Source organism: Mya arenaria, chromosome 12, assembly GCF_026914265.1.
Source record: "Mya arenaria isolate MELC-2E11 chromosome 12, ASM2691426v1".
Taxonomy (NCBI): Eukaryota; Metazoa; Mollusca; class Bivalvia; order Myida; family Myidae; genus Mya; species Mya arenaria.
This window is the reverse complement of record NC_069133.1, coordinates 15470473-15495789: the sequence shown is the minus strand read 5'-3', so window position 1 is coordinate 15495789 and position 25317 is coordinate 15470473. Positions and strand designations below refer to the sequence as shown.

Below are 25317 nucleotides of genomic sequence, written 5' to 3'. Positions count from 1 at the left end.
ACAAGGACTAGGGAAAGTGCTGAAAACTATAGTCTAAGATGGACGTCGATCGATTCCTAAAATAAACGTTATATTGCCTTTATTATTTACAACACTAGCGGACCCCCCCCCCCCCCGCCAAAAAAAAATAAAATAAATAAAATAAATAAATAAATAAATAAATAAATAAATAAAATAAAAAAATAAATAAAATAAATAAATAAATAAAAATAAATAATAATAATAAATAAATAAAAATAATAGAAATAAAATCGCCCAAGAGAGAGTAAAGAAATACGCTCAAAATATACCATTTCGAACTAGAAATTTCTAATACAAACTGTCGACACTTTCAACCAAATTGATTTTGGTTCTGAGGGAGGGTCGCAAGTCAAAATGTTACGCCCTAAGTTACGCCCCCTCTAATGTTTTAATTTATGCATGGATGCGAAGTATGGGGTTACATTCATGCGACACCTTTAAAATAGATACAGTTAAAACGCCGAAATATGTTGTAGTTTCTGTGACCAAACTGGTGTCTTTCAAATTTAGTTTTAATATTGTATTTATTTTTAACTTAGCCTAACTCATATACATCTACATGTACATGTTCATCTTATAGGATCATTTGAAAATTCAATTAAGGGGGACGAAGATGTATATGAGGTGGTAAACATCGGTAAAATCAAGTCCCACTAGCCGAATCTCCGCGTTGTGAACATGTATGGCATCATGATTGATGATTCGCCCCCTCTAACAATAAATTTTGGAGCTGCCCTTGTGCAATGTAAAGAACTCTTAGTGTTTTGATCATCATAAATCAAACATATTTATAACACATATATAACAGCTTTTCTGCGAATATGTGATTCTAAACCAGTATCTTCTATGGAACTTATATGATATTTTATATTATTTGAAAGGCTGCCAGCCATTCTTCGAATATACTTGCTTGTATTTCCAATTAGTCACGGTATATATACTGGATGTTATCGAACACAGATAACCAGCCACACGCCATAGCTTTCCGTATAACTGCTGGCGTCTGTTTGAATCTAGGAATTCAAAGGTTAGCTAAGTACATCTATCTATACTCATTTTGTGATACTTATAAATGCTTTAAAGTGATGCTCTTATTCAAAATTAATACGTACACATGTATAACAAACATAAATTTTGAGTGATATACCTTTAACTACTTACTAAATAATGCATTTATAGAAGATATAAATTACTGATACTGTAACAAGATTGTAACCGTGTATTTGATAGCTGAAAACGCAAACATATTAAATGATTGGTGAATGCTAAAATATTTACTGGCTGCGGTTTACTAAAGTCTCATATATGGTAGAAATACTAAGTTTTATGCTCATTTCTTTGAAGATGAATTTCATGTATTTTTAAGTGTTCAAAATTTAATGACTTCAGTGACAATTATTTGTTTTCTTGGTATCGTGGTAATAGTAACATTGTTCTTTTCTATAATCTGATGGTATCAGTGTGTTTTTTTCACTTTTAAGTGAATGGTGGCGGGGCCCTTTAAAAGGGGAAAAATAGCGTTGATTTGGCCAAAAGGCGATACAATACTAGCATGATTCATATAATGTTCAACTTGTTTCCAAACCATTTATTCGACAAACCAATCGATATATGCATGAATGGCATAATATTGCTACATTTGCTAATTGTAAAAAGGAAAATGCTCTCCTAATTATATACGTAATGTTTTTACAAGGTGATTTTTTTATCTAGATAGGGGAAAACTTTATTCTATTTCATGAGGGGAATATGGCCGAATTATGGCCCCAAAAGGGACAGAAAAACACTGTCTATGATATATTATATAGCTATTAAACCTTTACTTTGTGTTTTCCATAATCCATTAAAGTGACTTCTTCACAGATACTATGTCAGCAACATTTCTTTCCAAACGTTCTTCAAATAATTAATTGTTTTCTTTTTCTCTCGTTTATCAATAAATGACAAACATTTAACTGGAATTTGTAATTCATTCAATTTTCATTAGCTGTTCTTTAAAAAATGTAAACATTATAAGCTCTTTACGTGATTTTTGGAATATGTTTCGGCATAAGTTGCGAGCTTTTGTTTACATTTCACACAATCTATTTTTGTCTTTGACCCTCTAAAACATGTGCTAGTCTCTTAAATGAGTATCTTTTCCATGGGTTGATCCTATGAAACGTGTGCGAGTTCCTTAAGTGAGTCTCTTTTCGGTGGGTTGATCCTATAAAACGTGTGCGAGCTCCTTAAATGAGTATCTTTTCGGTGGGTTGATCCTATGAAACGTGTGCGAGTTCCTTAAATGAGTCTCTTTTCCATGGGTTGATCCTATGAAACGTGTGCGAGTTCCTTAAATGAGTCTCTTTTCCATAGGTTGATCCTATGAAACGTGTGCGAGTTCCTTAAATGAGTCTCTTTTCCATGGGTTGATCCTATGAAACGTGTGCGAGTCCCTTAAATGAGTCTCTTTTCCATGGGTTGATCCTAATGAAACGTGTGCGAGACCCTTAAATGAGTCTCTTTTCCATGGGTTGATCTTATGAAACGTGTGCGAGTCCCTTAAATGAGTCTCTTTTCCATGGGTTGATCCTATGAAACGTGTGCGAGTCCCTTAAATGAGTCTCTTTTCCATGGGTTGATCCTATGAAGCGTGTGCGAGTCCCTTAAATGAGTCTCTTTTCCATGGGTTGATCCTATGAAGCGTGTGCGAGTCCCTTAAATGAGTCTCTTTTCCATGGGTTGATCCTATGAAACGTGTGCGAGTCCCTTAAATGAGTCTCTTTTCCATGGGTTGATCCTATGAAGCGTGTGCGAGTCCCTTAAATGAGTCTCTTTTCAATGGGTTGATCCTATAAAACCTGTGCGAGTTCCTTAAATGAGTCTCTTTTCCATGGGTTGATCCTAATGAAACGTGTGCGAGTCCCTTAAATGAGTCTCTTTTAAATGGGTTGATCCTATGAAACGTGTGCGAGACCCTTAAATGAGTCTCTTTTCCATGGGTTGATCCTATGAAGCGTGTGCGAGTCCCTTAAATGAGTCTCTTTTCCATGGGTTGATCCTATGAAGCGTGTGCGAGTCCCTTAAATGAGTCTCTTTTCCATGGGTTGATCCTATGAAGCGTGTGCGAGTCCCTTAAATGAGTCTCTTTTCAATGGGTTGATCCTATAAAACCTGTGCGAGTTCCTTAAATGAGTATCTTTTCGATGGGTTGGCTATAAGTAATGGCTAGTACTGCAATAATTTCCTATGCGGTCATTTACTTTAACCCAATTACCTTATACGCTTATCAATTCGTTTGAACCATAGTCATATAATATAAGACAAGGCAACGTCCTATGATTGATGGCTGATTCTGCTATTCCTAATATAAAAAGGCATATTGGATTATGTTCATGTGTAATTTCTTTCAAAGATTGACTTTTTGCTTCAAACAACCCGTTATTTTTTCAGACATGCACCATCGACAGTCTGCCAGACAAATGTCTCCAGCACGCGTTTTCGTTCCTCCACCAGAGAGAGCTGGGGAAAATTGCGCGAGTCTGCAAGAAGTGGCGTCTCATGGCGTACAGCAACCAACTGTGGCAGGTCGTGTCCCTCAGACCGGAGTATAACGGTCTCCATGTAAACAGTTTCGAGAACCTTATTGCGTTGATAAATGTACGATTTGGACCAAGTCTTAGGTACATCGAATTGCCGTGTGAGCTCGTGACGTCACCAATTTTGCACGAACTGTCTAACAAGTGCCCTGCGCTGAAGTATATGACTCTAGACTTTTCAAATGCCATGCAACTGCATGATTTTAATGATTTAAATTCGTTCCCATGCAATCTGAAAAGTCTTTGCATCTGTCTGTCGGAAGTTATATTTCTGGAGGGCTTCATGAGACGAATCTACAGTTGCCTTTCGTCACTCCAAGTTCTTCATTTAATAGGTAATCAGCCTTTATATTCTAAAAAGAAAGCATCCTCATTTCTTAATTCAAATTATGTGTCTTATTATCCATTTCCATATGTTCTATAACCATGTTTATTTAGTTTATACGCTCTTATGTTTTAGTTTATGTATGGATGCGAAGTATGGGGTTACATTCATGCGACACCTTTAAAATAGATGCAGTTAAAACGCCGAACTATGTTTAAGTTTCGGTGACCAAACTGGCGTCTTTCAAATTTAGTTTTATTATTGTATTTCTTTTTTAACTTAACCTAACTCATACACATCTACATGTACATGTTCATCTTGTAGGATCATTTGAAAATTCAAGTGAGGGGGACGAAGATGTATATGAGGTGGTAAACATCGGTAAAATCAAGTCCCACACGCCGAATCTCCGCGTTGTGAACATGTATGGCATCACGTTCATTGATGACTCGCACATAGAGTTGCTGACCTCCAACTGTATCCACCTGGAGTGCCTGGCCTTGAACTTCTGTCTTAGGGTCAAGGGATCGTCGTTCAAAACCCTTGTACAGAGGTGCAAGAAGCTGAAGACCCTGCTTCTTCATCACACCGGTATGTAGTCACTATTTCCAGTCCATTTGATTTTATGGCATACATGAAGAAACGGGTTTATTTGAATATTTTACGACCAATTTTCATTATACAACTGAGGCTGTTCTTCGGGAGAAACTAAACACGAATACCATTGTCCCTCGTGAGCTTCACATCATTTTGTTGATTAAAATGTCTTGTCATGAAATATCACTTGATAAATTTCCCACAATAACTTGCAGGCGTGGAAGATGAGTACATGGTGGCAGTTCCCTGGGAGACGGCGCAGGTGCATGAACTAGATCTCACATCCACGGAGCTCTCCACGGAGTGTTTGGAGAATGTCCTGCTCCGTATACCGTTCTTCACCTTCCTGGGTCTAGGCCACTGCGAGTTCTTCACTGACAAAGTACGTGTGAATGTTATTTGGGCAAACTATGTTTACATTAATGGTTGGACGTCATTCTCCATACACGTTCTCAATTAAACGTTCTTTACCTACCTGGGTGTTGTTTCTTTACCGACAAGGTGCATATACACGTACTATGCGCTAGCTTTGTTAACGCAACTGGTTGGTTAGTTGTCCACGGAGTGTTCGGGGTACGTCCTTCTCCATAAAACTGTTCTTCACCTTAATGAGTGTGAGGAACAGGGAGTTCTTCAAGAAACATGTACACATACTATTGGCTAGCTATGTTTACATAACTGGTTGGTCAGCTGTCCATGGAGTGTCTGGAAAACGTCCTTCTCCTTATTCCGGTTTTCATCTACCTGAGTGTGGGGCACTCCGAGTTCTTAACCGAAAAGCACGTGCATATGTACTGTAACTACGTAGTATTCATTATTCATTTAGGTTAATAAGAAACAAAAAAGAACAATGTTTATATCATCTAAGCTAAAATGTCATATTCGTCTCTTTATTATTAATGGAGTTTCTTAATTGGTTTGACAGGATTTCTGAAGAAATACCTGTTCATACATGCGATGCAGAAACCTGCGTGCACTGTGCAATAACATCATACAGTAAGGCATGTGCCTCATATATTTGAAATGGTATACACTTGAACTAATGATTTTAGTTTCTTCACATTTGTTATTTCTTTTGGTAGATTCTTGGCGACATGGTGGCTAAGGGGAAGTTCCGCCAGCTGCGCGCCATCGATATCAGTTCGACACCCGCGCTATCGGAGAACACGATATACCAGTTCTTGCAAATGCACGGCCGGAATCTTCGCGGCTTAGTTTTGTCCGGGAAACCCACACTGACGGAAAACTTTTGGCTGAATGTGATTCCCTATCTTACCAACATCAGGTATACCGTGTAGGGTGACGTTAGGATTTAGTCGAACCCCGTTGGCTCTCCAGGGGACCGGCGAAGATACCTCGAGCCTCGGAAATTTCAAGCGGGAAAATGCTTATGTTCAGTATAAAGAAATCGGTGCTAAACATTCAGTTCGAGCCAACGATGCATTCGAGCTAGTTAAGTTTGAGCCAACGGGGTTCGACTGTAATGTAACACGATACATTATCGACAACATCGTATACTTAGTGGCATCATACCATTTTTATCAAGTATTCGATGACGCGATTCTCATCATAACCAAAATAAGGCGTCGGTAGCGTCAAACAATCTTTTATTATGATGGTACTCATTGACGTCATAAAAATTCTTACCATGATGGTCCTCGGTGACGGCATTCCACTCATGATACTCATAAGGTACTCGTTGAAGATGGTCACATAGCGAATATGCAATGCATTGTAAAAACCGTGTGATATGAGCAGATTTGCTGCGATGTTGACACTGCTGTTTGTGCAGTATTTAATAATCATATATTAATATGTTCTCAACGTGTAGAACCAATTTTGTAAGTAACTACTATTAGGACCATCGCGATCCCACACCTCACTTTATGAATTTTCCCAAGAAAAAACGCGACTTTTGTTTGTTACATTTTCGCATTTGTTCCTTTCAATTTTGTAGTACATGGCATAGGAAAACTATTATGTTTTTATTAGAAATTCCATAAAAAAGAAGCGAGATTTGACATTTACTTCTGTGCACTTTTTTTTGTAAGTCTGTCTTTAGAAAAAAAACTCCAGATTTATAGTAACATCCGCGCATATTTCATTAACTACATAGAGATTTTTCTATTTTAAGTACTGTACAAATTGAAAAAAAAACATTTTGGGAAATATTTTTCGCGTTTTGTTTTTTGACGTTTTCTAAATGCATGGGTGAGATCGCGATGGCCCTTACAACATTCTGTAGGTAGAAATACTCCCATTATTGTTGTCAATAACACCAGAACATTTCTCGCGGGAATTTTACGACAGTGACAGAGGCTGAGATCGATTTTACTTGCGTTCTTGCATGACTATAGATATATCAGGGTTGTTAAACTATGTTTACACTGAATACAAGAGTAGAATTATGTTACCTAAAATGGGATTCGTAAAAGCTCAGTTATATTTCGCAATATATGAACTAGCATCTGATTTTGCAAAGATATGCCAGTAATAAAGTTAATGATTAGCGCAAAATAAGGTTAGTGATGGCAGTTAAGTAGTATTGAATTATTGATGTCACTCCAATTACCCTAAAATGCAAATAAACCGCGTCTATATAGACAATGTATGTAAACTAAAAGTGTTCATACACTGACAAGAGAAAATGTACATTCGTAAATCTAAAACTGCAACTATTTTATGTATGAGAATTAGGTTATTGTGCGATCAGTTGCATTTTCACAATGCTTTCGTAAACATTTTACAATGTGTTTTCCCCACAAGATCTGCTCTGGGTCGTATCCATAAAGCGTTAAGTCAGCAATTCAACTCAGTGAAAAAATGCTTTCATTTGAATTTTAAGAAAACTAGCAATGTTTTTACACTAAAAATATGACAAAGGTACGAAAAAAGAAAAAGAAAATATTTCGCTGTTAAAAATTCTTGAATTTTCATTAAGTTGATTTGTTTCACTAAGAAACATTATGAATACGGCCACTGGAAACATATATATTTTTGTATTTCCTATGTAACGGTAAACATGATGGTTCATATAGACCAGGTTGTCGAGAGGTCCGTGCAATACTGCCCATTTCTGCCTACCTTCTTTAACATTAACATTGCTTTCATTTGTATTGCACAAATCGTTCACCCACATTTCACAACGCATTCATTTAAATTCCTTTGAGTACTTATTGGCATTCCGAATTGCTCACTCTAACATTTCAAAATGCCTTCATAAACATTTTACAATGCCTTCATAAACATTTCACAATTCATTCATAAACATTTCATGGTACCTTTATAAACATTTGATGATGCCTTCATAAACATTTCACAATGCATTTATAAACATTTCTCAATGCCTTCATAAACAGTTCACAATGCCTTCATAAACATTTTACAATGCCTTCATAAGCATTTCATGATGCCTTCTTAATCATTTTTCAATGCATTCATAAACATTTCACAATGCCTTCAAAAACATTTGATGATGCCTTCATAAACATTTCTCAATGCATTCATAAACATTTTCTAATGTCTCCATAAACATTTCACAATGCCTTCATAAACATTTCGCAATGCCTTCAAAAACAATTGATGATGCCTTCATAAACATTTCTCAATGCATTCATAAACATTTCCCAATGTCTCCATAAACATTTCACAATGCCTTCATTAACATTTCGCAATGCCTTCATAAACATTTCATGATGCCTTCATTAACATTTCATGATGCATTCATAAACATTTCACAATTCGTTCATAAACATTTCACAATGCGTTCATAAACATTTCACGAAACCTTCATAAACATTTCACAACGCAATCATAAACATTTCATGATGTCTTCATAAACATTTCACGATGCATTCATTAACATTTCACAATTCGTTCTTAAACATTTCACAATGCGTTCATAAACAATTCACGATGCCTTCATAAACATTTCACAATGCAATTATAAGCATGTCATGATGCCTTCATAAACATTTCACAATGCGTTCATAAACAGTTCATAAACATTTCGCAATGCCTTCATAAACATTTCATGATGCCGTCATAAACATTTCACAATGCGTTCATAAACATTTCGTGATGCCTTCATAAATATTTCACAATGCGTTCATAAACAGTTTGCAGTGAGTTCATAAACATTTCATGATACATGTACCTTCATGAACATTTAACAATGCGTTCATAAACATTTCATGATGCCTTCATAAACATTTCACAATTCGTTCATACACAGTTCACAATGCCTTCATAAACATTTCATAAACATTACAAGATGCCTTCATTAACATTTCATGACGCTTTTTTTGACAGTTCACAATGCTTCACTTACTTCTTACAATACCTTTTTTTTACTACGTCACATTCTTTTAACTTCAGGATCTGCGTTCTTGGCACGGCTAATGGCTGGTTTCTGAAGTTGACCACCAAGGTCCATATCGACCAGGTGATAGAGGGGTTCGCTCAATACTGCCCCTACTTGCTCCGTCTCGAGATACAGTGGGACCCAGACACCATCAGATTTAGCGACAAGAGCAGCAAGTTCGTCGACCACATCAGGTACGGGAGGGAAGGATCATAAGCGAAGACTAGGGCTTTAATTGTAACGGTAGTGAGGCTCAACAGCTAAGACTAGTACGAGAGGGAGGCTCAAAACCCAAGACTAGTGCTTTAGTTGGCACGGAAGGGCTGCTCAACCCCCAATACTAGGACTTAAAGTTGGTACGGGAGGGCTGCTCAAAGCCCAATACTAGGACTTAAAGTTGGTACGGGAGGGCTGCTCAAACCCCAAGACTAGGACTTAAAGTTGGTACGGGAGGGCTGATCAAACCCCAAGAATAGGACTTAAAGTTGGTTCGGGAGGGCTGATCAAACCCCAAGACTAGGACTTAAAAGTGGTACGGGAGGGCTGATCAAACCCCAAGACTAGGACTTAAAGTTGGTACGGGAGGGCTGCTCAAACCCCAATACTAGGACTTAAAGTTGGTACCGTTGGGCTGCTCAAATCCCAATACTAGGGCTTAAATTGGTATGGGAGTGCTGCTCAAACCCCAAGACTAGGGCTTTAATTGGTACGGGAGGGCTGCTCAAACCCTAAGACTAGGGCTTTAATTTGTACGGGAGGGCTGCTCAAACCCCAAGACTAGGGCTTTAATTGGTATTGGAAGGCTGCTCGAACCCCAAGACTAGGACTTATAGTTGAAAAGGGAGGGCTGCTCAAACACCAAGACTAGGACTTAATTTGGTACTGGAGGGCTGATCAAACCCCAAGACTAGGGCTCTAGTTGGTGCGGAAGGGTTGCTCAAAACTCAAGACTAGGGCTTGAATTTGTATGGGAGGGCTGCTCAAAACCCAAGACAAGGGCTTTAATTGGTATGGGAGGGCTTCTGAAAACCCAAGACAAGGGCTTTAATTGGTACGGGAGGGCTGCTCAAACCCCAAGACGAGGGCTTTAATTGGTATTGGAGGGCTGCTCAAAACCCAATACAAGGGCTTTACTTGGTACGGGAGGGCTGCTCAAACCCCAAGACTAGGGCTTTAATTGGTATTGGAAGGCTTCTAACAACCTAAGACTAGGGTTTTAATTGGTACGGGAAGGCTGCTCAAAACTCAAGACTAGGCCTTTAATTGGTACGGGAAGGCTGCTCAAAACCCAAGACTAGGGGCTTTAATTGGTACGGGAGGGCTGCTCAAAACTCAAGACTAGGGCTTTTATTGGTACGAGAGGGCTGCTCAAAACTCAAGACTAGGGCTTCAATTGGTACGGGAAGGCTGCTCAAAACTCAATACTAGGGCTTTAATTGGTACGAGAGGGCTGCTCAAAACTCAAGACTATGGCTTTAATTGGTACGGGAAGGCTGCTCAAAACTCAAGACTAGGGCTTTAATTGGTACGGGAAGGCTGCTCAAAACTCAAGACTAGGGCTTTAATTGGTACGGGAGGGCTGCTCAAAACTCAAGACTAGGGCTTTAATTGGTACGGGAGGGCTGCTCAAAACTCAAGACTAGGGCTTTAATTGGTACGAGAGGGCTGCTCAAAACTCAAGACTATGGCTTTAATTGGTACGGGAAGGCTGCTCAAAACTCAAGACTATGGCTTTAATTGGTACGGGAGGGCTGCTCAAAACTCAAGACTATGGTTTTAATTGGTACGGGAAGGCTGCTCAAAACTCAAGACTATGGCTTTAATTGGTACGGGAGGGCTGCTCAAAATTCAAGACTATGGCTTTAATTGGTACGGGAAGGCTGCTCAAAACTCAAGACTAGGGCTTTAATTGGTACGGGAGGGCTGCTCAAAACTCAAGACTAGGGCTTTAATTGGTACGGGAAGGCTGCTCAAAACTCAAGACTAGGGCTTTAATTGGTACTCAAAACTCAAGACTAGGGCTTTAATTGGTACGGGAAGGCTGCTCAAAACTCAAGACTAGGGCTTTAATTGGTACGGGAGGGCTGCTCAAAACTCAAGACTAGGGCTTTAATTGGTACGGGAAGGCTGCTCAAACCCCAAGACTAGGGCTTTAATTGGTACGAGAGGGCTGCTCAAAACTCAAGACTAGGGCTTTAATTGGTACGAGAGGGCTGCTAAAAACTCAAGACTTGGGCTTTAATTGGTACGGGAGGGCTGCTCAAAACTCAATACTAGGGCTTTAATTGGTAGGGGAATGCTGCTCAAAACTCAAGACTAGGGCTTTAATTGGTATTGGAGGGCTGCTCAAAACCCAATACTAGGGCTTTAATTGGTACGAGAGGGCTGCTCAAACCCAAAGACTAGGGCTTTAATTGGTATTGGAAGGCTTCTAACAACCCAAGACTAGGGCTTTAATTGGTACGGGAAGGCTGCTCAAAACTCAAGACTAGGGCTTTAATTGGTACGGGAGGGCTGCTCAAAACTCAAGACTAGGGCTTTAATTGGTACGAGAGGGCTGCTCAAAACTCAAGACTAGAGCTTTAATTTGTACGGGAGGGCTGCTCAAAACTCAAGACTAGAGCTTTAATTTGTACGGGAAGGCTGCTCAAAACTGAAGACTAGGGCTTTAATTTGTACGAGAGGGCTGCTCAAAACTCAAGACTAGGGCTTTAATTGGTACGGGAGGGCTGCTCAAAACTCAAGACTATGGCTTTAATTGGTACGGGAAGGCTGCTCAAAACTCAAGACTAGGGCTTTAATTGGTACGGGAAGGCTGCTCAAAACTCAAGACTAGGGCTTTAATTGGTACGGGAGGGCTGCTCAAAACTCAAGACTAGGGCTTTTATTGGTACGGGAAGGCTGCTCAAAACTCAAGACTAGGGCTTTAATTGGTACGGGAGGGCTGCTCAAAACTCAAGACTAGGGCTTTAATTGGTACTCAAAACTCAAGACTAGGGCTTTAATTGGTACGGGAGGGCTGCTCAAAACTCAAGACTAGGGCTTTAATTGGTACGGGAGGGCTGCTCAAAACTCAAGACTAGGGCTTTAATTGGTACGGGAAGGCTGCTCAAAACTCAAGACTAGGGCTTTAATTGGTACAGGAGGGCTGCTCAAAACTCAAGACTAGGGCTTTTATTGGTACGGGAGGGCTGCTCAAACCCCAAGACTAGGGCTTTAATTGGTACGGGAGGGCTGCTCAAATCCCAAGACAAGGGCTTTAATTGGTACGGGAGGGCTGCTGAAAACCCAAGACTAGGGCTTTAATTGGTACGGGAGGGCTGCTCAAACCCCAATACAAGGGCTTTAATTGGTACGGGAGGGCTGCTCAAACCCCAAGACTAGGGCTTTAATTGGTATGGGAGGGATGCTCAGTTGCCAAATTGAGCGTATTCAAGTGATTTGTGCGCCTGGCAAGGGATTATCAATAACCAAGACAAGTGAACTAAAAATAATGAAATGTATGTGTGTTAGACATATTTTATCTATAATTGCAAGGAATTATTGTCACATGTAAACTATACGAAACGGAACACATCAGGAGTTTGTTTATTTTATAAACTTATTTTTTTTGCATACGATGGCGCTTGTATTTTGATTGTTGCAGGGACTAAGCAAGGAAATCCATAGTAATGTTTCACTTTTTGAATAACTAGTTAAGTTAGTGAAGTAAACTAGACGCTATTGTTAGTCCTGGAAATATTTCTCCATAAACGAGTTGTTAATAGAAAACATCTTGAACAAATATTTATTTCATTGTTTATATGTATCTGATTTATTACCGTATACCTGTGACGTAAATAATTTTTCTTCGTGGTAAATGTCATATACGGAAGCGCATGAGTGCCAATTCGAAATTTCGAGATACTAAGTCGAAATTGAAGGCTCATAAGTTGAAATACGAGAACCTATTGAAATTTAGAACTAGTAGCACTAAATTCCGAGAAAGTAGGTCGAAGTGCTTGACAAGGTTACTCGAAATTTCGATATACCTGCATCGCATTTTTTCTTCTCTTTGGCGCGTATGTGCTACCGTAGCCATGTGAAGTATTGGTCGAGGGTAAAATACCTGGAAATCAAGATTGCATGTACGTACTTGACTTACCAGGGGAACAAAGTCGGCTTTCTCTTTGGCTGTTATGTACTCGTATATAAACCATTGTAGAAACTATGATAATAAATTATGCATTGATTACAAGTAAAATCCCACAAAATCTACCTCTACTGTTCTGTGTTTCGCTTTTATTTGATAATATTCCCATGATTCCACTATATCAGTTTCTCTAAATGCGTTACAGAAGCCATATGCCAAAGCTCTGGTTGTATGAATTTTCATGTACTCATAATAATACTTACGTCAAAACACCACTGGCGTTTGATTAATAATATATGTTTTATAAATGTAGTCGTCACTTGTTTTATAGTTTAAGCATTGTACAAAATGCAGCCGATGGGTGTCAATTGTACTGTTGTACAACGTGACTCGTTATGTCGACGTCTTTGGGGCCTCGTGAAATACTTCGAGATAACGACCATTCGATAAAACCGAAATACAATGAGTATAAAGTTAAACCGCAAAAAATATCGAAAAAATCGACAAACCGGAACATCGAGATAAAAGAGTTCGACATAGCGAGTTTCGACTGAATTTTAGATTAAATCAGCTTTAAAGAACTTAATTTTATACTGAACATACGTTTTTGTTTTAATACAACGATCACGTTTGTTTCATATAACCGGATGTTTCCTTGTAACATTCCAGACTGAAGTGCCCGTTCCTGAAGTCGTTCACGCTGTCTGACGGCGAATACTACGAGATGGTCAAGTCCAACTTCGAGCGGGCTGACCGGGTTAAGGTCGTCAGGACCACAACCTTCTACACCACCAGCATCATCAGTCTCGTCTCCTGCTACAACGACCTCCTTTTCAACTAGTTCTTCAAAATCATTTCCCTCAACTAGAAACAACTTTCCATGTACATGTAGCTAATTCAAGTTGAAGCCACACCGCTTAAACCAGCCATATTTGGGGGCCAATAAGTGTAATGGTCTTCAATATTACCGGCAACTGGACAAGAAATGAATTTTGTTCAGGGCGACAAAGGATTTCCCGCATTTCGTCTTTATCAGCTTGAACCTTTGTTTGTGTGTATTCATTTTGTTACGTCACTTCCGGGCTATGCATAACGGCATCGGCCCTTCTGAGAGGTCAAGGTCGTTTTTACTTGTGTGGCCTAGCGCAACACATGTGGATCAACAACTCCCAACATAATTTTAGTCAGAGTCAAACTTGTCTCCATATCAATCTGCTTGAACCGGTGGGTGCTAGCAACGCCACTGGGCTGGTCATATGGGCGGCAGCCACAGTGAGAGATTAGGTTTGTAATGTTGCTGAGCACCAGCAAAATGAAGCCCTTATGCCGTATTCATAAAACTTCTTTTAAGTCATTTCTTATTTGAAGTAATTTTTCTCAAATTAAAAGAAAATTGTAGGTGTCCCCGAAATCGGTTGGTTATAAAGTTTTCACCAAGACCCAGCATGTGCCATTAATCTTCCATAAGTAGTGGTTGCATGGTATGCATTTTATGAAGATCGGACATTTTCTATTAATAGACAGGATGCGCTCCCATGCGTCCATGTTGCTTGAATTTCGTTAACGCATTACTTTCCAAGTTCCTGTCCTTTCTGTTTGTCCGATGAATGAGTTCAGAGAAATATTCTGAAAGAAAAAAAGTTTTTCCTAGTACATCTGTTAACTCCATAAACTCGTTTTTGGGGCATTGTTATTTTTATAGTATATCTTCCTCGTAGTTTGATATAAACTTGAGGTCTACGTATTCCATTTGATTAAAAAACAACAACGTAAATGTAAGAAAATAGTTGCTATGTACAGAGTACGTGTATTTTAAGGTTGCCATGTCAACAAAACATATATTCTGTGGTGTTAAATTGTTTTTCTTGGCAAAAAGGTTGTAATGTGCAGAATCTATTCCATATTTTAATGCATCGAAACTGGAGCTTTTTGTACAATTAAGGAGATCCAGCACAAGGTAATAGAAAATTCGGCAGCCATTTTTTAAAATGGCCGCCATTCGGCCATTTTGATAGATCCATACAAAATGAGCCCAGCTGAATATGTAATGAATAGCTTCAACAACACGTGTTCCAAGTGTCGTGTTTTTCTCATTTTCTGAAAATTATGAGATATTTTGACTGGACTTAAGCCACACATAGACGACAGTTTCAGTCAGAGATAGTGAAAACAACTTATAATAATTATGTATATATGAAAAGAAGGTTTCTATGACAGTTTTCGACCCTTGCCAAAAGGTGATAGGACAAGGAATGGGCACATACATGCATTTGCTTGCTGTGAGAAGATGCACAAACACCAATTCTAACGTATATTGCCACCTATGCACATTCCAAAAAACTCACGCAAGAGGCATTGCAGTCAGATCAAGACAATGTAGTGTTTGAAATACAAGTAACATTACTGTTATTTTTCGTTAGAAAATAAAGTTTGGTTTCATTGTTATGCAGGTCAGTCGTTAAGTTCCAGGAGTGGCCTTGCGAAAATATAATCAAAAGAAATATTCATATAAAAGTTCCTCCTGTAATAAATGTACTCTAATGGCTTAAATCTGTATCGAACTTGTAAACGGTATTTAATCTGTTTGATATTTCACGTTACATGAATGAACTTATTTATAGTATTTATTGATAAAGAATTTTATTTATATCATTACCAAAGGATTGTTTGAAAAAATAAATTCAAAATCCATATGTTCGTTTTTAGTAATTTAAATGGCGCGATTCTCATTGATTTCTAGCCATGGCCGCCTTTGTGTGACTAAATGGAATTGGATCGAAATCGATGTGACGCTTCCCATTTCGTTTGAAAGATGAAAAGGCCCCTTTCATTTTCTTTGGTGAGGAATTGCAAGATCGACTGATATTAAAAACACAGTCAATAGTCAATATATATAATGAGATATGATTTTGTATTAATGCATTAAACTAGCTAGAAGCACTGAATGACGAGTACCTGCAAATAAAAACCTTTAATGTTTGTTTATGTTTGTGCATACATGAAAAATGAACTCGATCTAGCAATCATTATTTTTAATGGAATTATGTCAGTCAGAGAATGGTATAGTGCTGAAGTTGTCCGCCTCTCACCAAAGAGTTTGTGGGTTCGATCCCGAACAGGGTGAGCGCGGTCTAGTGGTAAAGGTGTCCGCCTCTAACCAAAAGTTTGTTGGTTCGACCCTTACCAGGGTTAGGATGGTACAGGTTTCCACCTCTCATCAAAAAGATTGTTTGTTCGATTCACACCAGCGTGAGAGTGGTCTAGTGGTTAAGGTGTCCGCCTCTTATCAAGAGGTTGTTAGGTCAAGCCCCACCAGGGTTAGAGTTGTCTAGTGGTATAGATATTTGCCTCCTACCTAAGAGTTTGTAGGTTCGATCCCCTACAGGTTGCGAGTGATCCAGTTGGTTAGCTGACCGCCTCACACAAAAGAGGTTGTCAGTTCAGTCTCCTACAGGGTGAGAGTGGTCTATTGGTTAAGGTGTCTGCATTTCACCCAAGATCCGTTATATCCCCACAAGCATAAGGTTGGTCTAGTGGTTTAGGTACCCGCCTCCAATTCAAGAGGTTTTGGGTTTGATCGCCACCAGGACGCGAGTGATTTAGTGGTATAGGTGTCCGCCTCTTACCCCAGATGAGGTGGACTCGATCCCCACCATGGTGACATTGGTCTTGTGGCCTAGGTGTCCGACTCTCACCAAAGAGGTTGTGGATTCGATCCCCGCCTAGATCTCTACCTGGGTGACAGTGGTCAAGTGGTATAGGTGTCCACCTTTACACCAAGATCTTGTAGGCTAGATCTCTACCAGGGTGAGAGTGGTCAAGTGGTATAGGTGTCCGCCTTTACACCAAGATCTTGTAGGCTAGATCTCTACCAGGGTGAGAGTGGTCAAGTGGTATAGGTGTCCGCCTTTACACCAAGATCTTGTAGGCTAGATCTCTACCAGGGTAAGAGTGGTTTAGTAGAATAGGCGACGGTCTCTCACCCGAGATGTTGTGTTCGATCCTCAACAGGATGAAAGTGGTCTCGCACTATAGGTAACGGCCTCTCACATAAGTGGTTGTGGGTTCGGTCCCCTCCATGTGTTTTTCTCATGGTCTATCAAAATTGACACCTGTCCTGGTTTCTACTTATGAAATAGACTCGAGAGTGATTCTTCATTCCAACAGCTTTCGTCACAACCGAGCTAAAGAAATTAATATAAACTTATCTAAATCCATTTTCAAAAAATACAAAACCATACATAGAACGATTAATTCTCAAAAAGACGTTTTCTTGGATTGCATAGTGCGCACTACTTAGGAACCTTAGAGATCTCGTAGGTTTAATGCCAGAAGAAACCTAAACCTTCTTTATCTTAATTCACTTGTTACCTCCTGGCAAAAAGCTATGAATTATATTCAAACACTTTATTTCAAATAAAATTCAATCTGAAAAAGTTAAAAAACGGGCTATGTTTCACTCAGCCCCTCCCGTTTTAGCGGGGGCATAATAAAAACTTTAAAATGTACATAAAACCGTTGTTTTAGTTTTGAATTTAATGGCGCACAATATAATTTGATGCCAACATTATTATTTTTTGCTTTAATGCAAATATAAAAAGTATCAGCTTTTATAAAAAAAACAAACATAATAATTCATGGCTACCTAGCCACATATTCCCGAGTTTAAAAGAGAGCCAAAATATCGCATATATATATATATATATATATATATACAGTCGAACCCCGTTGGCTCGAGCTCCCAGGGACAGGCGAAAATACCTCGAGCCTCGAGAAAATCGAGCCAAGCGGGAATGTATACCTTCAGTTTAAAGAAATTGGTCCGCTTCATATAGTTCGAGCCAACGAGGAATTCGAGCCAAACGAGTTCGAGCAAACGGGGTTCGACTGTATATATATATATATATAAAAACAAAAATTATCTGCACTTCATTCATATTTGTTTAAAGTCAAATGAGATGAACATGATAATGCATTTAAAATGACATAAACCTATACTGTACGCCTTTAAAAATAGTATATATTATAGTATAAATATTATGTGGTATAATATAAAAAAAATCCTTGAGGTGCGTAAGATGGTTTCTTCTTTAGGAAGAGATTATTCCAAAGAAATCAATCGTTTTCCATCTCAATCATGTTCAATAGAGAATGTAGTATACAGATGCGTCCTCGAGGCCCATTGAAACTCCATAAATCCATCTTTCATGAACATGCTGAAGTTGTAAACTGGAGTTAGAAGTGGATAAATAGGCGTTGAAAAGGGCATGGCAGATTTAGTAAAATAGGATAATGACGCATACAAGATGTCTTTTTTACATGTTAGATTTTTAATAAACATATTATGACAGGACTTAGCAACCAGCTATTCACGTGTGTTGACAGATGATAGGGAATTATCGAATTAAGATACCGCTTGCATGTGATTTGTGATTGATTTGTATATAGGAGTTCAAGCTCAAAGTAAGTATATTTGCTTTCATTATTTCATTGTTTGTTAAAGTGTCTCTTTTTTTCTAAATATCCTTTTGATATAAATATAGACAACGTGTAGTCGCAGGAGATTTTACTTATTGTCAAATTAAACTTTTCGGCTTAATTGTATTTTTCATTAATATGATGTGGTTTTATTAGTCCATATATACGTCTACAGCAATTTGATACCTACATTATAGTTTTTATTCAAAATATTCATGACAAATAAAGTACACTTTTGGTGTTATTGCTTAACAATACAATTTACTTTGAAAATATTTGATAGAGTTAACAACTAGGGGATCCCCTCAATTTGCTCAAGCAAACTAATTTGATAATATGACACTGCATGAAAACAAATATTACAATTAGAATATCAATGCAAAGTTAAACACAATGTTTGAAATAAGAGAACTCGAAGAATACATCAAAATACACCAATTAAGATTAATATGAACCTTTTTTCTGAGAGGAGAACACCTCCAACCCCCCAACCCACGTACACATATCAACAAAATGGTCGGCCGCCAATTTTTCGAAAAAAGGATATCGTGCCTTTTAAGGCCCTTTTTACGGTATCATATTTAAAGCATCGGATGAGATGAGGTGCACTTAGAGGTGCCCCCCCCCTCCAGGATACGCCCCTCTAACGTAAAATCCTCAATCCTCCCCTGTTTCTTCTAGTAAGCATAAATGTTTCTCGGATACCACCGATGTTAAATCACTAGCATAGCTCATTCCCAATTATAGGTGTTTCATTATTTTACTCCTTAGCAAATTACCCCCCTCCCCTTCCCGTTATTGCAGACATGTCCGACAGTGTTCCTACTTCCCCCCGGAAGGGGAGTACGGCCAACCACTCGCTGTTGGGCGCGGAGGTGAAGCGGAAGCCGAAGGCCGGCCGGCGGAAGGCGCCCTCTAAGACTTTCGAGAAACTGCCTTGCATGGAAGAGGACGAGTTCAGCGATGTAACAATAGTGGTATGTAATCTAGTATTTCAAAAAGACAACATTCGGAGCTCCTCGGCCAATTTTATCAAAAACAATAAAAATGGCCGAGGAGTTCCGAATGTAAAGACAGTGGTTTATACCAGTAGGGATATATGGGAACGTCTTTTGAAAATTTCAAAGCGTAACTGCGAAAACGTGACAGCAAAGTTTGTTTTCTTTAATATATATGTGACTATGGGCTGATTGGGCTGATTGCTCATATATATGCGACTATGGGCTGATTGGGCTGATTGCTCATATATATGCGACTATGGGCTGATTGGGCTGATTGCTCATATATATGCGACTATGGGCTGATTGGGCTGATTGCTCATATATATGCGACTACGGGCTGATTGCTCAGAACTTTGTTTAAGTTAACAACGTTGCTAATTACATCGTTGTGAACTAACAAATCGTTATTGCTCTTAAAGTTTAATAGATATACCTCGAGTGGTGAAAGCGAAAATGTTCTATCTTCTTCCTTTATAAATTATTTTAAGTCATTTAGAACATTTTCGCATTCACTCCTCGATCTGTCCTGTGATCTGCAGTATTCTTGACAACACTATAGACAACTGATTCAGCTGTACTTGTTTTATTTAAATACACGAGCACATCATCACATAGTTCGTGTTCAGGTAAATAGCGACATCGTTTATCACGTTGTTAACTTTCACAAAGTTCTGAACAATCGACCCTATGAGCCACTCTTTGTAAAACCCCGAAATTTAAGTATTTGGCATGTATATATATATATGACGTCATAAACGTCTATAAACGTTTTTACGCCATTTTATACAAATAGGATCTTTCACGAGTCGTCATATAATTCACAATTTCATTCAATGAGTTCATTACAAGTGTTAGTAAGCGATAAACGAATGTGTAAATGGAAAGTCATCTTTGATCAAGCTGTGGCCAGCATACGTATATAATCGAAACTTTTATATACAACTTAATAAACGGAACCAATCTAGAAACTTTGCTTAAACCATTGCCATGGCAACAAGCATAATATATATGAACATTCTTGTTCAAATTTATTTTAATAGAAGATTATACTATATATCAACAAACAGATTCTAATTGTGTTGATGACCGTGTCAACAATACTGTTTTTGAGTTATTAAAATACTTAATTGCATTTTATGTCATAATTACAGATTTCTCATGTATTTTTATAATAGCATCGTTTCACGTGGTATATCGCATTGAATTTTTCTGTGGTGTTCATGTATATGGCTTTAAAAAATTAGCAAATATTCATTTCGATTTTTTAAAATATTTTTCAAAAAAATATTTTGAATTGCACTTCAAGTCTTGTCGATTTAGATAAGTGTTATTCTACCAATGGCTGTTTGATTAATATTTGTGCTAATCTTTAATTATTATGTAGAAAACTAAATATTTACATTTTTTTCATCTTCGACAATATGGGAATAAATGGTCTCTTACATATGCCACGAATGTAAAGCTCTATCAACATAATGGTATTTGTTTTACAACACAATAAATCTATTCCCGTTCTCTCCTCAAATATTTGTATACATTAAAGTTCTGCAAATAAAAAGACAAGCATGGCGCAAATGTATGCCAAGCAATTTTCTCCTTTTTGTACACTGCTCAAAAATAAATAAATAAATAAAAGATCACCTGACATCCACTAAAGTTCACAGGCCTATTATACGATTTGTCAGCACCTTCCCAAAAGCTTGTGCAAATCGCCTCTTGCGAAAATTTGGAAGAGAACAAAACGTAGGGAGACCTTTAACTCAACTCAACTCAACTAAGTCAACTAAACTGAGTTGAAGGTCTCCCCATGTTCTCTTCTATATTTTATGTTGTATGATATGATTCGAATCATATTAATGAGCGAGTATATATAACATTAATCATATTCTATTTTACAAATGATAATTTAGTCTTATTTGAAAAGTAAACAAAATGAAACTGTTAGACTAATAATAAGTTTATTACATTTTTGAGGTTACACGACTGCTGCACAGTAGACCACTCATATCTGAGATCTGATACACAGCAGAGGATCATTACACAGAAATTGTGTACTGTACAGGGATGGGGGTGGGGGTGGGGGTGGGGGGTAGGGGAGGCACTCGTAGCCTATGCCATATAATGGAGAATGGAGAATATATGCCAGTTGATGTTTTTAAGTTTTCAGTGATTATTATGGAATCGACATTTTTCTATGTTCCTATGCGTACTAATTTTTAAATAAATATTGAGATGAAAAATAACGCTTACGTTTAAGGGGCTGTTCATCCGACGGCACCCGTAAACCCATAACTATATCAAATCACCATGAACCAAAAGGTGAATGCTCATGCACGTGTTTTTTTTAAATTTTGTTGTACATCCGTGCTGGATTTGTGGCTACTTTCCATTTACATTTTGACCATATAATGCTTTTATTTTTTATATCTGTGTTGACGCACTGTCAAGTTTACTTTCAAACACTTTAACCCCTAACCAAAAGAGATACTGTAACAGATGTAAAAGAAATTCATGTATTAAACTGTTTGTTTTAAAAAAACACACACTTTTATCCAATTATAAATGTAATGCAATACGAGTAGTTCGCTGTATCCGAGTCGGGCATTGCTTGGAGAAAAACGAAAATGTTTCAAGTGACATGCTTTTAAAAAAACAACAGATAGAACCTTTCGCTCCCACCTCTTGCATTTTCTAGGTTGGAGACAAGCGCCTATACTTCAACAAATGCATTCTCTGCTACAACTCACCCGTCTTCCGGAAGCAGCTCACAGAGGACGGTGCCGGGGCCGGATCCGGGGCCAGCACTAGCAGAGGCGGCAAGAACACCGCCAGTAAATCTTCCAAGGACAAGGACCTAGACCTGTCGGACAAGCGCTTTGATGACGTCTGTGAGCTCATCTCGTTCATTGATCCACGTGTGGAGACTAACGTGAAAGGTACTTTTGTTGATATACAGTCGAAACCCTTTGGCTCGATATCGCTTGGCTCGATGCCCTCGTTGGCTCGAAGTGTATGTCATGGACCGATTTTAGTTTACTCTTTGTAAGCATTCCCGCTTGGCTCGATATTCGCGAGGCTCGAAGCATTTTGGCCTGTCCCTTGGAAATCGAGCCAACGGGTTTCGACTGTATGCTCAATTGTGAAAACAGCTGAAAGCTGATTTGATATCACTCGGGCAAGCACCAGTAATGCATACGTTTTGAAAGGCCACGAAAAAGTACCGCTAATGGGGATCGAAACCACAACGTCGTGTTGAGAGGCGGACACTTGTACCGCTAGATCACTCTCAAATGAACTTTGCTGATGACATGATGGCTCGAGTAGGTTGTAAGTTAAAGCCACATCATATTCAACAGGGCTCGCAAATGGACGTTGTATATTATTTATTCTAAATGTGTTGAATTATAGACTTCATTCTAATATACAACCGGTCTATATTGCCATTCTTGTACTTGCTTTTAGTATTACAAAATAAGGCAAACCTATTTGAACCCATTGACCACATTAAAATGTTTTTTCAAGCTGCTTGATGCTTAAAGTTGTTCGATCGGAAAATGAAAGTTCACCATTTGTTTTCAATAAAATCATATTTCAAAAGACTGGTCTTTCAATCACATGAACCAGAGATTTTGAAACCCTAAAATCAATCAATTATCTTTGGACAAAAATCAAAGACTGATAACCGAATTTTGTCTTAAATATCTTTATGTTGCAGAGTTAAATGCATCTTAGTACCCTTCTTACCTCTAAAAAAAGGCTGTAGTATCTATTAACAATATGTTACAGTATAAAGTAATGGCTAAACTGAGAATAAGACGTTTAGGGAAAAAACTTATATTTTAAACAATGATATACGTTAAAAATGCTAAATTATTCAAATTAGAAGTCAACCTATTGTGTCGAACATGCGGAAAGCTTTGGTGTAATTTCGAAAAGAAAACATGTTACGCAGCTGTTAATATAGCAAAAATATCAGTTCTTTTTTGTCAACTTCAATTGTTTATCTTAAAAAAACTGTCATTTGTCCATTTAAGAAATGGATTGTTACCGCCTTTTGCCGCTTGCGGAAGAGTACGAGATTAAGCCTCTGCTGAAGTCGTGTGAGACCAGCCTAACCGAGTCCTTCGCCAACATGCGGAAGGGGCGGCGAGCGGGGTCCGTGGCCACCGACGTCACTATGCAGCACCTAAGTTGTGCCGACAAATACAACTTCAGCGATCTTCAGGAAATGTGCATGGAGGAACTCGTTGCCAATGACAACCCCTTTAGCGGGAAAATCGTTGCGGATAGTCAGGAACTTTCCGAGCACGTGAAACGTCAGGTGCTGGAGCGGAAGTTGGACAGGGTGAACATGGTGCTTGCGCGGGAGCGTCGCATTAACACGGAGCGGGACCAGTCGCGTGACACTAAAGGAGGGAAAATATGGCGGAAATAGACAATATACATAATATTTACATTTATTTGGTAGTTGCCGCGGACTTGCATTTTCATATTTTAGACTGCAATTTTATCTTCAAAATTGTTCCCGTTTCGTTATGCTTGTTATTTAGAATACATACTTATTTATTATTATTAAACATAAAAGAAGCATTCAAGTGTCATTGCATTGAATCGTTTCCCTTTCACGCAAGTCATATGAAATATAAATGAGTAGTTAATACAACAAAAATCAGTGGCCTCATTCAGGCCTGAATTATAGCACTCTTTAAAGAAACATGATATGGATACAAACACCGATACTCTACTGTCAGTTTAAATTAATTTAATTTATTTGCCAGTTCCGCAAAATAGATTTCATCATCTGGATCGAACTGTATGCTGTAAATGAAAATATTTATGCCTGATACAAGGTCCCAAAATTCGATGAAGTGTTTTCAATTCTCTGCATTTTCAGAATTGCATGTAGTCTATTACTCTGATTTAAAACAATGATATAAAGTTGTTCATGTTTCCAACGACTCCGGCGATCCATGCATATCCGAAACCATTTTTCGAACAATGGTCATTTCACTCTTATAACTATATGTATATTTATGTTGTAGATTAGCATCTATATAATTCTATAAAAAAAACATATTCTACGGTATAAGAATAGGAGTTGCAGTTATTAGGGTTAAGTGTAAGTTTATACAACTTGAACATTGTGGAGCTCAATTTAAATAAACGTGAACTTTTTATGATAACATAACTTTTAAATAAAATTTTCAACTCATAATTTTCTATGGAAATACAAATTGAGGTATTCTTTTTTAGGAAAATGCAAGGAAGAAAACAATTGCATTGCATTTATAGTACTTTAATAAAGATTTTAATCAATACAATTCCAAAACGGTGCAATCGTGGTCCCTATGCGACCCGGGTTCGATTCCCGGCTCGGGCGAATGTGAGCTTGGTTCGTGGTTCCAAGCCGGACAAGTGGGTTTGCTCCGAGTTCTGCGGTTTCCCCCACAACACAAGACCACACTCTCGCATAAAATCGGGCCAACGAGAGTGATTAATACAATGTTGTAATAACTTATTTCACAATCGTTGTAAAATAATTATGTTTAAACTAAGACCTGGCATGAGATAAAAAGATGACCCTGCTTCGTTACATGTTTAGGACAACACTGGCCAAAGGGGTAGGATCCGCTCGGTTACCCCCTGGCACAAATGTATCTAAAGAAAATAAAACCATTTAAGAGTTAGGAAAATACTTTATCGCAAAAAGAACATATTGGTTAAACTACTTTTAAAGGAGTATTGTTGTCAATGAAGGCTTTGAGACAGTGACAGGATTCAGAAATTGGTAAGCACATTCTAGATCAAAGTACATGTACAGA

The 25317-nt window shown here is 38.3% G+C and overlaps 2 protein-coding genes across 5 annotated transcripts in view; both read left to right on the top strand.

The window, feature by feature from the left end:
* Positions 1 to 15707, top strand: part of LOC128211346 (F-box/LRR-repeat protein 7-like) — a 35537-nt gene extending 19830 nt beyond the window's left edge. For all 4 annotated transcript variants that reach the window (XM_052916036.1, XM_052916035.1, XM_052916034.1 and 1 more), the window contains exons 2-7: positions 3454 to 3934; positions 4249 to 4515; positions 4737 to 4903; positions 5604 to 5806; positions 8899 to 9078; positions 13686 to 15707. In XM_052916036.1, the coding sequence (XP_052771996.1) occupies positions 3454 to 3934; positions 4249 to 4515; positions 4737 to 4903; positions 5604 to 5806; positions 8899 to 9078; positions 13686 to 13857 (1470 nt within the window). In that variant the 3' untranslated portion in view covers positions 13858 to 15707. The remainder of the gene's footprint in view (positions 1 to 3453; positions 3935 to 4248; positions 4516 to 4736; positions 4904 to 5603; positions 5807 to 8898; positions 9079 to 13685) is intronic.
* A 3584-nt stretch (positions 15708 to 19291) lies between these two features.
* On the top strand, positions 19292 to 24085 carry LOC128211353 (uncharacterized). The gene is made up of 3 exons (XM_052916043.1): positions 19292 to 19471; positions 22191 to 22431; positions 23530 to 24085. Exons 1-3 carry the CDS (start codon positions 19301 to 19303, stop codon positions 23928 to 23930), a joined length of 813 nt encoding a protein of 270 aa, XP_052772003.1. The 5' UTR covers positions 19292 to 19300; the 3' UTR covers positions 23931 to 24085.
* The last annotated feature ends 1232 nt before the right edge of the window (positions 24086 to 25317 follow it).

What these genes read in the sequence shown, in the direction of transcription:
- LOC128211353 (XM_052916043.1), top strand. Translation starts at nt 19,301, where the DNA reads ATGTCCGACAGTGTTCCTACTTCCCCCCGGAAGGGGAGTACGGCCAAC. An exon ending in TCAGCGATGTAACAATAGTG is followed by an intron (nt 19,472 to 22,190) that starts GTATGTAATCTA and finishes TGCATTTTCTAG; the next exon opens with GTTGGAGACAAGCGCCTATA. An exon ending in TGTGGAGACTAACGTGAAAG is followed by an intron (nt 22,432 to 23,529) that starts GTACTTTTGTTG and finishes TGTCCATTTAAG; the next exon opens with AAATGGATTGTTACCGCCTT.